The following is a 12,974-nucleotide window of genomic DNA, read 5'->3' as shown; positions in this document are numbered from 1 at the left end:
GGAGTCAACTCTTCACATCAGGTGGCCAAAGTATTGGAGCTTCAGCTTCCGCACCAGTCCTTCTAATGAATATTCAGGGTTGATTTCCTTTAGGATTGACTGATTTGATCTCCTTGCAGCCCAAGGGACTCCTAGAATCTCCTCCAGCACCGCAGTTCATAAGCACATAATGAGCATAAGTGATTACAAAAATTATATAACCCTATAATAGAGATAAAAGTAAATTCAAAGTAGGAACCAAGATGTAGATGGAAAATCACAAAAAAGATACTTGAGCTTGATCTTCAGAGCTTACTAGGAATTTCTCAGACTGATGAGGGGAGTAAGTATGGAGAAAAGCCATTCTAAGAAAAGGAAACTGTGCAGAATCATGAAAAGCATGGCACTTGTGGAGAGCTGAGCTAATTAGATGTGTCTGAAGTCAGATCAGTTAGAGATAAGGTGTCAGAAAGTGGCCCAGCAGGACTTTCTCCTGCTAGTGTCATGTATGGTTCTAAATACCTTTACACAGTAGTTTTACTTTATGCCATTGATTTCCATTTTACAGGTGGTGAAACTGAGTCCAAGAAAAGGAAAATAACTTGAACAAAGCCTAATAAGTAGTGGGGTCATGATTTGAAATGTGGCAGTTGAGTCCACAGGTCAGAGTCTTAGAATCTAGACTGTTCTTCCTGTCCCCTTCTCCCCGGAGGGTTTGGAGCATTGAATGGTTTTCAAGCTTGCTGTGATAGTGGTGCAGAAGATAGGTAAAAGGCTGAAGGTAGGAAGCTTGGAAATAGCCATTTGCAAGAATTAAGACAAAGGATAACGAAGGCCTAATCTTGGAGCAAAAGTATTTAGGAGAGAAAAGCCACAGAACTTAGTCTTGATTTGATGGAGCTACCAAAGAAATTCTGGCTTGGAAAACTGGATAGATGTACCACTCATCAGACTGAAGAACAGAGATGGAGGATTCAGTTTAGAACAACTTTAGTTGTGGTATTCATGGAATATTCAGATCAAGAGGTCTGGCAAGCAGTGGGATAGTCAGATCAAAGAGATGAGGTAAAGCTTTAGCCCATCATCAGCCTGGGTTATCATTGAAATCTTTCTAACGGATGCTGCAAACTACTTAGAGCCTATAGTGAGATAAGAGGGCTAAGGAGAGAAACTCTAGCGCACTGCTTCTCAGAGTATAGTCTGCCCAGGGGCTGGCTGTGCACCAGTTGTTTATCACTGGTCCATGGTGAGAGATGGGATTTGCTTCAGTATGTAATTGTAATAAATAAGCTTGCTGTTTACTTGAGCTGACTTTAAAAAATCTTAGCAAGACATTGCATTGCCTTGCATTGCTTAACATGGCGATTTTGCAAACTCCTTTTTCTTTTTTTTTTTTTTTGTTTTTTTTTTGTTGCAGATCACATTTAGTATCACTGACATCAAGAACATTTAAACTTTATGTAGAGGGAAATGGTAGCCAAAGAGACAGAAGGTACAGTGTGAGTGGTAGGGTGAAGAGCAGAAGAATGGGAAGTCCAGTTATTCTAATGGGTTCATGGTTTAAATGAGCAGGTGGCCAGCACAGCCACAGAGAGGTCAGATACGATTGAAGACTCAAAGTTATTGGATTTGGCCATTTTAAGGTCATCAGTAATATTTTAGGAGCTTTGCCCCCTGCTTGCTCTTTTACTTTCTACTCTCTCATCTTTATCCACCAAAGTGAAGTAGAAGTGAAGTCGCTCAGTCGTGTCCGACTCTTTGTGACCCCATGGATTGTAGCCTACCAGGCTCCTCCCTCCATGGGATTCTCCAGGCAAGAGTACTGGAGTGGGTTGCCATTTCCTTCTCCAGGGGATCTTCCCGACCCAGGGATTGAACCCTGGTCTCCTACATTCCAGGCAGACACTTTAACCTCTGAGCCACCAGGGAAGCCCTTTACTTGTCAGACCTATACTTTCACCATGTATACCAAAGACCTCTTCGGCTCTAAAGTACTTTTGAATTCAGTCTTCCTTTTTCATTATATCTTGGGTGATCTGAAATTACTGATCCCTCTTTCCTTGCTATCATATTCTTTCATCTATAATGCACTGACCTTGGTATTCCTTTTCACACCCCACCCACCATTCTGTGCCCATTTCTTCTACACACACTGCATGTTGTTCAGTTCAGTTCAGTTCAGTCACTCAGTCGCTCTGACTCTTTGCGACCCCGTGAATCGCAGCACACCAGGCCTCCCTGTCCATCACCAACTCCTGGAGTTCACTCAGACTCACGTCCATCGAGTCCGTGATGCCATCCAGCCATCTCATCCTCTGTCGTCCCCTTCTCCTCTTGCCCCCAATCCCTCGCAGCATCAGAGTCTTTTCCAATGAGTCAACTCTTCGCATGAGGTGGCCAAAGTACTGGAGTTTCAGTTTCACCATCATTCCTTCCAAAGAAATCCCAGGGCTGATCTCCTTCAGAATGGACTGGTTGGATCTCCTTGCAGTCCAAGGGACTCTCAAGAGTCTTCTCCAACACCACAGTTCAAAAGCATCAATTCTTCAGTGCTCAGCTTTCTTCCCAGTCCAACTCTCACATCCATACATGACCACAGGAAAAACCATAGCCTTGATTAGACAGACCTTAGTTGGCAAAGTAATGTCTCTTCTTTTGAATATACTGTCTAGGTTGGACATAACTTCTCTCCCAAGGAGTAAGCGTCTTTTAATTTCATGGCTGCAGTCACCATCTGCAGTGATTTTGGAGCCCAAAAAAATAAAGTCTGACACTGTTTCCACTGTTTCCCCATCTATTTCCCATGAAGTGATGGGACCGGATGCCATGATCTTCGTTTTCTGAGTGTTGAGCTTTAAGCCAACTTTTATGGCATCTATTTGTTCCACTACATGTGTGCATGCTAAGTTTCTTCAATCATATCCAACTCTTTGAGACCATATTGACCATAATCCTCCAGGCTTCTCTGTTCATGGGATTCTCCAGGCAAGAATACTGGAGTGGATTGCCATGCCCTCCTCAAGGGGATCTTCCTGACCCGGGGATTGAACTAGCATCTCTTACATGTCTTACGTCTTCTGCATTGGCAGGAGGATTCTTTACCTCTGCACCACTACATGTGGTATCAATTTCCAAATCTAAACTCAACCCACCTTTCTTTTCTGAGCTTCGGTGCTATCAGCCTATCAGACATCTTACTCAAATGCCACAGACTCTTCAATATATCCAAAGCTGGACCTAAATTGTCACCTACATTTTTTCTCTCCATCCCTTCTTCCTAAGCCCCGTGCTTATACTGGAATCTGCCAAGCTGCCAACCACTAGTGTGAGCATCATCCTCACCCCTTTTTTTATCCCATTAGTAATTGATTTCACTACCAAATACCTCTTTGAATCCGTAACTCTCCCTTATCCCTGCTACCTGCATCTGGGCCACCAGCATCCATCACCTTGATGACTGAATTATCCCCTTGTGAGGATATCTCTTCCTTTCTCCATCTTCTTTTGTCTCCACCCTCACTACACTAGAGGTGGAGTCATCAATCTAAATAATCGAAGTTTGATGACATCACCTCCTTGTTGAATTCTTTGCCTGCCACTCCAGCCTCATCCCTGTGTTCTGTAGAGTCAGGTCACGTTGGTTGTTTTTCAGTTCTTCAGTATGTTCTCTTTCTCTCTGTTTTAAATAATCTTATCTTTGACTATGCTGGACCTTCATTGCTGGCTTCTCTCTAGTTGTGGAGAGTGGGGGCTGCTCTCTAGTTGCAGTGTGTGTGCCTCTCATGATGGTGGCTTCTCTTTTTGCAGAGCACGGGCTCTAGAGCTCATGGGTTCAGTAGTTTTAGCACATGAACTTAGTAGTCGTGGCTCCTGGGCTCTAGAGCACAGATTCAGCAGCTGTGGTGCGTGGACTTAGTTGCCTTGTAGCATGTGGGATCTTACCAGGGATGGAACCCATGTCGCCTGCATTGGCAAGCAGAGTCTCAACCACTGGACCACTAGGGAAGTCCAACATGCTCTCTCTTTCTGCACCTTCACACATGATCTGTGACTGGAGCTGTTATATACCCTCTTCATTGGCAAATTTGGCTTCCATTAGCAGAAAACTCCTGTAACCCTGCATATCTGAATTACATGGAGTTCCTCTGTGGTCACCCAGCAGTCTACTTTTCCCATTTCATTACCTTTTCCTTGTTGTTTGATAATCTCTCATTTTTATTCATGAATCAGTGGCCTCCTCTGAATGTTAAGCTCCAAGAAAGCAGGAACCATACCTGGTTGGTACGTCATTATACTTCAGGCTCCTAGTATAGTCCTTGAAGAATGTGAACATTCAGTCAATGTTGGCTAAATGAAATGAATGCTCTTCTGAATGTTTTCACATCCGTTATCTCAGTGGGGGTAAAGTGGAACAATTTAGAGAGGATTTTAATGAAACATAAGATGGTGGATTAGAAGATTTATTTGTTGAATTGTTTTGCCCTAGTAGGAGGAAGGAGAACTAAGAGACAGAAAAGCTGGTTAGGAGAGTAGAAGCATTTCATATTACCTTGTAAAACAAAGAGGAAGAATTTTAAAAGAAATAGCTTGCATTATTCAGATTTCATATTCCTTCTAATAAATTGAAGCCTATAAAGAGGGGTGTGTGTGTGTGTTAATATTTTAAAATGTCAGATTGTCCATCTCTTAGGGTTTATTTTCTTCACCTGGAAAAACTACATAACATGATGTAAAAATGTTTTTGTAAACTTTGATCTTTCAGTTTGTTTTCTTTGGAGGGAGGTTTACAGAAGTAAGTAATTGATTTCATTCTAGCTTTTCTATTTTCAAATTGAGACAAAATGTATTTTTAAAGATTTAACTGAGTTAAAAAAAAAAAAAAAGATAAAGAAGTAAACACCAAGAAGTAAAGGAATAGGCAGTCAGTTGGAGGAAATCTGAGTTCAGAAAACCTAAGTAAGATAAATTACTTTTAGGACAAAATGATCTCTTTCTGGAAGTCAAGGTATAAAACACATTACTTGGTGTCCTCAGCTTCTTCACAGAGATGAACTTCCAGAGCTAGAGAGCTCATCACCATTCAAGATAGACTTTACAACAATTGCTTGACATCCAGGGCAAATTAGATGTCAGCTATTCCAGAGACAAAGTAAATATGCCATTTTGAAACTATTAAAAGGGATTGGTGTGTGTTCTGTGTAGGGTAGTGACTATTCAGATTCTGTCTGGAGATGTAGATTGAACAATGTTTAAAGAAAAAAGAGATCAAGATGTTTTCTTTAAAACACAACTTTATATCTAATGAACTCCATAAAAAATAAATCTGTGCATAGTTCCTGATTCTCTATAAAACATGGAAGAGAGAAGCTTGGTTTGGAACATCTTGAGAATTTACCACAAACATTGACCTCTGCAGGAAAAGAATCTAATACAGATTTTAGAGAATGTTTATCGTTGACCAGGCAGCACTGTATTCTCACAGTTTTACCAGATGAGTTAGCTCAGAAATGCATCTTGATTAACATAAATTGAGCATTGAGTGGCGTTGTTTTGGATTTTCTGGCTGTAATTAACTAGTAGCTTTGTTAAGTCCTCATGGTGATTTCTGGGTGCAAGAACCACATGACTAGTTTATATGAGGAAGTTTGCCATCTGGTTTGCTGTGCCAGAGGACATGGAGAAGCTACATCTAAAAGTTATAGGAACCAAGTAGGTTTTAAGGTGAAACAAGAGACATCGAGCTGTCTCTTGTGATTTAGAAATGAAATTTAATCTGTCAAAGTCCATTCCTATCTACCCTGACTCTTAAGGCTTTGCAGAAGCACTTCAACTTGGAAGTTATACTGAGACCATGCAGTTTGACTCATGGAAGGTCTGGTTAGAGTCAGTGGTACAATTGTACTGTTGTTCAATTGATAGAGTAACTGGTACAGTAACTTAGTACCAGTTAACAATGGCTACCAGGTCTCTAGCTGTTTTCTGTTTGGTGAGATGTAGTGTCATTGTCTCTATGAAAATAATATTTCTCATATTAGACTGAAAGATTTCAACCCATATCTAGTAGAGTGATCTGGCAAAGAGGTTTGGGGGGAGTCAGCACATCTGGAGTTAGTGTGGGTAGAGATGTCTGATGGGTGAACTGGATGGACTATGAAAAGAACCGACCTAGGGTAAGAGTAGATGTCTTTTTTTCTGGAAGCAGGGTAAGAGTCTCCTCCCAGCTCCACAACCACTGTCCAGCTCTTCCTCTGAGCATGCTGGGGGGTGTTTTTAATTTTGTGGCTTCTGTGCGATTGTTTCCATGGTTTCTCTGAGTTTCCTGGATGAGTGACTTTAATGTGCTGCCTGGTTTGGGATATTTGGTTCAAAGAGACTAAGACACAGAAAGAGACAAATACTGTGCAGAGTGTGGCGTTGCTCGCACATCAGCTCTCATCTTGCCCACCCCTTGTTCTCACATAAAATGAGGGAGAAAACGGAGAATTTAAATTTTCAAAGAAAAATCCATCTGATTCTGTTTTCCCTGGCCCAGGGGTCTTTCTTTCATTTCTTTCCATGAACCAGAAGCCTTTCTGTCATTGGAAGAGCCCCTGTAAGGCAGTTGTGTGGACCTCTCTGTATGGCCAGGGGCTATCTGTGGGGTGAGAGAGCAGGTGGACCTGGAGACGGGGGTGCATTGTTTCATCACAGAGAACCACAAAGGAAGTCTCTCCAGCTCCATACAACCTGTTGTCTCCCACCTTCCATTAAATTTTAAGTATTTCTAATCACACATTTTTTCTAAGCTAGGCTAGCATCAACTTCCTCTTAAATTATTTACCAATGCCAGTAAAAGATAATGGAGAATTTGAGTAGAATGAAACGTGCTTTACTCTTCCGACTTCCCTGTGAATTAGAACAGGGTTAATCTTGACACCATGGTGATACAACAAGAGATGAGAATCCTTCCTGTATTTCCACAGAGTACGGTACAATCCATAGCCCGTCAACACCTATTAAAGATTCAGATTCTGATCGATTGCGTCGAGGTTCAGATGGGAAGTCACGTGGACGGGGCCGAAGAAACAATAACCCTTCTCCTCCTCCGGATTCTGATCTTGAGGTATGTCATTGCCAAAGCCTGAGTAAATAGCAAGTGATTTAGAAGCTAAATGCAGATTCTGTATACCTGCTATGAGTAAGGTGTCCAAATGCCTTTGTTACTGCTTTCCGTTCCATATCAACATAAATAAGCCAGTTTTTTTTTCTTTTTTCCATATTAAAGATAAAGCAGCTTTCACTTCATGTGGTAAAGCGTTTATTTTTCCTCTTGAGTGAAACATCATAAATTATATCATTCTGCTTTGACAAAGTTCTCTTGTACTGCTCTGTGTCATTGCCGTTAAATTAAGTGTTGTACTAAATATGCTTCATAAAACTCACTTAGAAATTAAAGGCACACTGTGTGTACTGTGGGGAAGAAAACCCAGAATGTTCTAAACACAAGTGGTTATTACCTTTTGAGACATGCTTTGTTGGAGTTCAAAGCAGGAGAGATTAAATAAAACTTTACAGGATGATAGATTTCAAAACATTGAATCCACTGATTTTAACTTTCTTTTCATTGCCCAAGTGAAACTGATGGTAGAAAACATGATTGTTTTGGCTGAAAAGATGACAGATTTCCAGCAGAACTTGAGTGTATGCATATGTGCTGGTGTGAGTGGGGCTGGGAAGAAAAATGCGGAATATGGAAGCCTTTGGTGATATCTCAAAGATCTTTTTGAAATGAGTTCCTTCAATAATTCAATTCTAAAAACCCCAAGAGTATGCCAAGAGCATGCAGGTTATGTCTACTTAAGTTATTAACTCTGAAATGTCAATAAAATCAGGCAGGAACAATATACTATCCATTTGGTAACATCCCAATAGGTAATACAAGGTGAATAGAAGATGTAAAGTTTTAGTTTTTATATACAATTTTTAGATACTTGGCTTATTAAGAATAAGCCATAAGATTAGTTATTTTAACACTTCTTAATGAACAGTGATCAGAGGCAAAGAAAAGATCAACTGAATGATTTTTTCATTGATTGCCCCTCTGTCTTAGAAGTTATAAACAAACTCGTTTTCGTTTATTTTCCATGTCTTTAGAACTAAGACTGAGAAGTGACTACAGAAGTCGAAAGAACATGTAGTCTTATTTCTTTCCTGTATTTTTGACAGTGTTGCTGGTTGTTTATTCTCTTATATCTTATCTGAGGTTTTATCTGAGAAAAGCTGGGACATACACTTTGGAACATTTTTGGTTCAGTTCAGTTCAGTTGCTCAGTCATGTCCAACTCTTTGCGACCCCATGAATCGCAGCACGCCAGGCCTCCCTGTCCATCACCAACTCCTGGAGTTCACCCAAACTCATGTCCATCAATGTTTAAAAAATAGTAAATTCAGACTTTTCATTTGTCTCCCATTTCAAGACTACCTTTCCTTGTCGAAGTTATGAATAGCAGGTTTCTCAGCCAAGGGCAAGACACACTGATCTGGTGCTTCCTTTGTAGAGGGTGTTCATCTGGGACTTGGACGAGACAATCATCGTTTTCCATTCCTTGCTCACTGGGTCCTATGCCAACAGATATGGGAGGGTGAGTACCAAGAGGCATCATTTGTTCATTTCTTTAAATCTGCCTACAATTGAATTTTTTATCCAAATGGGAATGTGACTTAAAGTAACTTGATTTATTGAAATAAATATATATATAAGACAAAGCCATACATTAACAGAAGGAGTTCTTTTTAGGCTCTTAAGAATATAAAGATCTCAGAAAGATAAACTTTATGCAATTAAATACATTCTTATTTTAGACCCCAATGAATAAAGGTGATCGGATGCTATTCTAGGGTGAAATAGTGGAATATATAGATGATATAGAAAGATCTTCTGTGTTGTGTTTTTTTATTTTCCACATATTTTTATTCTCTTTATTCCCAGCATATTCAGGGGAGCAGATAGTTCACTTTATATTGTCTTCCATGATTAACAGTGTTAGTATTTTATTTTCAAAACACTTATTATGAATGTCTTTATTAGTCCCTTCACTGTAGAGCTAAATTTATGTGAATAGTTTGTAAAAATTTGGCCTCTGAATGACAAAGGACAAATATATCCAATTCTTAGTTGTTACAACACTTATCTTGGTGGTGTAGGTACAGAATAATTTTACAGATCACGTTCCATGAATATAATTTTAATTTCAGTGTTCTGCATTTGGGTTTCCCAAAACCTTGGAAATTCTTTTTGTTTCCTTGCTGATTCCATAACTTTTTCTCATGCAAAAATCATGTTATTAAAAGTGTCTTAAGAGAAATTATCCTGTGAATATGATATTTTTCATTTTTTTAATTGGTAAAGAAATCATATTACAAGTCTTAGATCCTTGGAGCTATTGGTTGGAAGTCTTAGGAACTGAATTCATATGTGTTGGTGACTCCAGATGTTTCTCAGTATTAACTGTTAAAATTGATAACTCATAAAATGGTCATGCTCTCATTACAGACTTTGCAGGAATTCATCCTTTCAATAAATCATATTTCAATAAATACATATTTAGTGCTTGATATGTAGGCATCTGGAGGTGAAAGTGGAGAGATGCTCATTGAGCATCACAGTGCAGCCTTCCTTTCCTTAACCCTAAATATATACCTAATACAAAAAAAGGGGGAGGGCTAGAAAAATGCTCTTATTCTAGTAAGAGCTAGAATATTCTACCATTTGAATGTCTGTCAGAAATATCTGTAAAACACAATATCTCCCAATTTATTGTTAAACAGATTTTCTATGAGAAGAAGATAATGAACAAAACCACAGATTATTTAAAAAATAAGGCTATTTTTAGTTTTCTAAGGAACCTCCATAGTGTTCTCCATAGAGGTTGCATCAGTTTACATTTCCAGCAGTAGAAGAGATTTTCCCTTCCTCCACACCCTCTCCAGCATTTATAGTTTGTAGATATTTTTGATGATGACCATTCTGACCAGTGTGAGGTGATACCTCATTGTAATTTTGATGTGCATTTCTTTAATAATTAGTGATGTTGACCATCTTTTCATGTGCCTCTTGGCTATCTGTTTGCCTTCTTTGGAGAAATGTCTATTTAGATCTTCTCATTTTTGATTGGATTGTTTGTTGTTTTAATATTTAGTTGCATGAGATGTTTATATATTTTGGAGATTAATCCATTTTCAGTTGCTTCATTTGCAAGTTTTTCCTCCCATTCTGAGGGCTGTCTTTTTATTTTGTTTATGGTTTACTTTGCTGTGCAGAAGTCATAGAGTCAATCATTCAAAATAAGTCTTTATTTTGTGGCTAGCGCATATTAAGGATTCCGTAAATATTAGTTGTGTTATTTTTATTTATAATTTCTTTGATTGATATTATTACTATCCCTATTTCTACAAAAACTGCTCCTTTAAATGCCTAAAATGTCAAAGTATAGTAAGTAGGAAGAGTCTTGAAGATCATCTTAACTGAACCATTTTAATGTCCCTACAACTAACTCCTGGAGGAAGAGAGATGGCCCCTGGAACTCACAGAAAAGTGTTGAAAAGGAAACACTTAGGAAATCAACATTTGAAAACCATCCGGAAAGTCTCAAGTCTTTAAAAGCTTTGTCACTAGAGGCCGGATTGATTAAGGAGAGTTGTCTTGATCTGTGTGCTCTGAGCCATTGAAAGGGTCCTGCTTAGAGGTGGTGAATATCCCCTGACCTCCTGGCCTTGTGTCATTCTCTGACCATAAATTACTGGTTTACACATGGAATTCATACCTAACATGGAAACCAAGGGCAGCTTAGAATTTTTCACTTGGATTCTTGACATCTAAGCCAAATGTTATAAATATCATGAATTTTATTTTTACCAGTGTCAACTATTAGTATTTTAAGACTTCAACCCATACTATTTTGTTTAGTTTTTTTATACTAGGGTATGTGATTAAAATTTTTATCTTCTATAATTTCCCAAAGCTAGATTTATGTATTCTTTCAAATACAGATGATTTGGGATATTTAAATGTAAGGTTATCCTTTATGAGCTGATGGGTGTTGAAGAGAGAGTAACTTCAGAAAGTCGGGTTGGAGAACGTCTAACTGAGCATGATCCCGTGAGCCTGAGGTCAGAATGACCTAAAGAGTCCAGTGGATAATGTGCCCATCAGGAGAAAGAGTTTTATAAGCAGAGGAAATAGCAAGCACAGAGGCAGGAAAGGGTTTAATGTTTGAGAGACAAAGAGGATAATGTTGCGGAGCTTAGTGAAAGAGACGCAGAGTCAAGAGAGATAGGTGCTGGGATGAGGGCAGGTATGAAGCACCTCCCAACCATAGTCAACAGAACTGATCTCATTTCACGCACTGTAAGAAGTCACTGGAAGTCTTCAAGGGGAGATATGAGATCTGATATAGTGTTTTAGATTCCATTGGCTGTGTGTGGAGAGTTAGTGGTAGGGAGAGAGAGGATGAGGAACAGAGAGGAGGTTTCAGGGTGATCAGATGCACTGGCAGTGCAGATGGAGAAATGAGTGGATTATGGATTCTATTGCAGGTAAAGAATTAGGATTTAACTGGACTCTGCTAGTGGGCTCTTGCCTGGATGATCCCATGGACAGAGGAGCCTGGTAGGCTACAGCCCATGGGGTTACTAAGAGTCAGACACGACTGAGCGACTTCCCTTTCACTTTTCACTTTCATGCATTGGAGAAGGAAATGGCAACCCACTCCAGTGTTCTTGCCTGGAGAATCCCAGGGACAGAGGAGCCTGTTGGGCGGCCGTCTATGGGGTCTCACAGAGTCGGACATAACTGACGCGACTTAGCAGCAGCAACAGCAGCAGCAGTGGGCAATAGGCAACAGGAGATCAGATCGTTCCCAGGGTTTTGTCCTGAGCAATTGGAAGAATTTTCATGAATTTGTTGAGATGGGGAAGAGCTAATTTGGAGGGAAAATGGAAAATTCAGTGTTGCTCAAGTTTGAAATGCCCATGAAACATCTGCTCAGACCAGGCAAGGTGACACTTGGAAGGGGACCATGGGAGATGGTGGAGAGTGGTCGGGGCAGATGTCACATTTAGAATTAACAGTGCACAGCTCAGGATGAGAAGGTCCTCAGACACATTTAGCTCAATTTCTTCCCAAACACCTTCTTTGAGCTTGGCACTGTCAGTCACCCTATCCTCTGATTGGTGGGACATGCCCCTTTCCTGACTTTTGAGGACTCCTTGCTGAGGATGTTGACTTGTAGCCTAAATCATGCAAGAAAGCTTGCTGTATGATCTCTTTATTGGAGAACTTTAGAATCTGGCAGAATTGCTCTAAGATCTGATACTTGTGTCTTATAAGAATGTGTGGTTCAGCAAGGGTGCTTCCAAACAGTAATAATAACCACACTGTTCAGGATTTCAGTTTAGTTCAGTTCAGTCTCTCAGTCATGTCCGACTCTTTGCGACCCCATGGGCTGCAGCACACCAGGCTTCCCTGTACATCACCAACTCCCGGAGCTTACTCAAACTCATATCCATCAAGTCAGTTATGCCATCCAACCATCTCATTCTCTGTCATCCCTTTCTCCTCCTGCCTTCAATCTTTCCCAGCATCAGGGTCTGTTCCAGTGAGTTAGTTCTTTGCATCAGGTGGCAGCGAAGTACTGGAGTTTCAGCTTCAGCATCAGTCCTTCCTATGAATATTCAGGACTAATTTCCTTTAGCACTGACTGGTTTGATCTCCTTGCAGTCCGAGGGTCTCTCAAGAGTCTTCTCCAACACCACATTTTTGGGGGCTCCAAAAATCACTACATATGATGACTGCAGCCTTGAAATTAAGACTCTTCTTGCTCCTTGGAAGAAAAGCTATGACCAACCTAGATAGCATATTAAAAAGCAGAGACATTACTTTGCCAACAAAGGTCCATCTAGTCAAAGCTATGGTTTTTCCAGTAGTCATGCATGGATGTAAGAGTTGAAATATAAAG

General features: G+C 40.0%; 1 protein-coding gene across 15 annotated transcripts in view; it reads left to right on the top strand.

The window, feature by feature from the left end:
• The window catches only part of EYA1 (EYA transcriptional coactivator and phosphatase 1), a 367,945-nt gene that overhangs the window by 281,695 nt on the left and 73,276 nt on the right, over nt 1-12,974 (top strand). For all 15 annotated transcript variants that reach the window (XM_060393795.1, XM_060393796.1, XM_060393794.1 and 12 more), the window contains 2 exons: nt 6,942-7,081; nt 8,517-8,600. In XM_060393795.1, the coding sequence (XP_060249778.1) occupies nt 6,942-7,081; nt 8,517-8,600 (224 nt within the window). The remainder of the gene's footprint in view (nt 1-6,941; nt 7,082-8,516; nt 8,601-12,974) is intronic.

This window comes from Ovis aries, chromosome 9 (genome assembly GCF_016772045.2).
Source record: "Ovis aries strain OAR_USU_Benz2616 breed Rambouillet chromosome 9, ARS-UI_Ramb_v3.0, whole genome shotgun sequence".
In the NCBI taxonomy this organism is placed as follows: Eukaryota; Metazoa; Chordata; class Mammalia; order Artiodactyla; family Bovidae; genus Ovis; species Ovis aries.
Note: the sequence above shows the minus strand (reverse complement) of the source record. Positions and strands in the feature narration are given on the sequence as shown.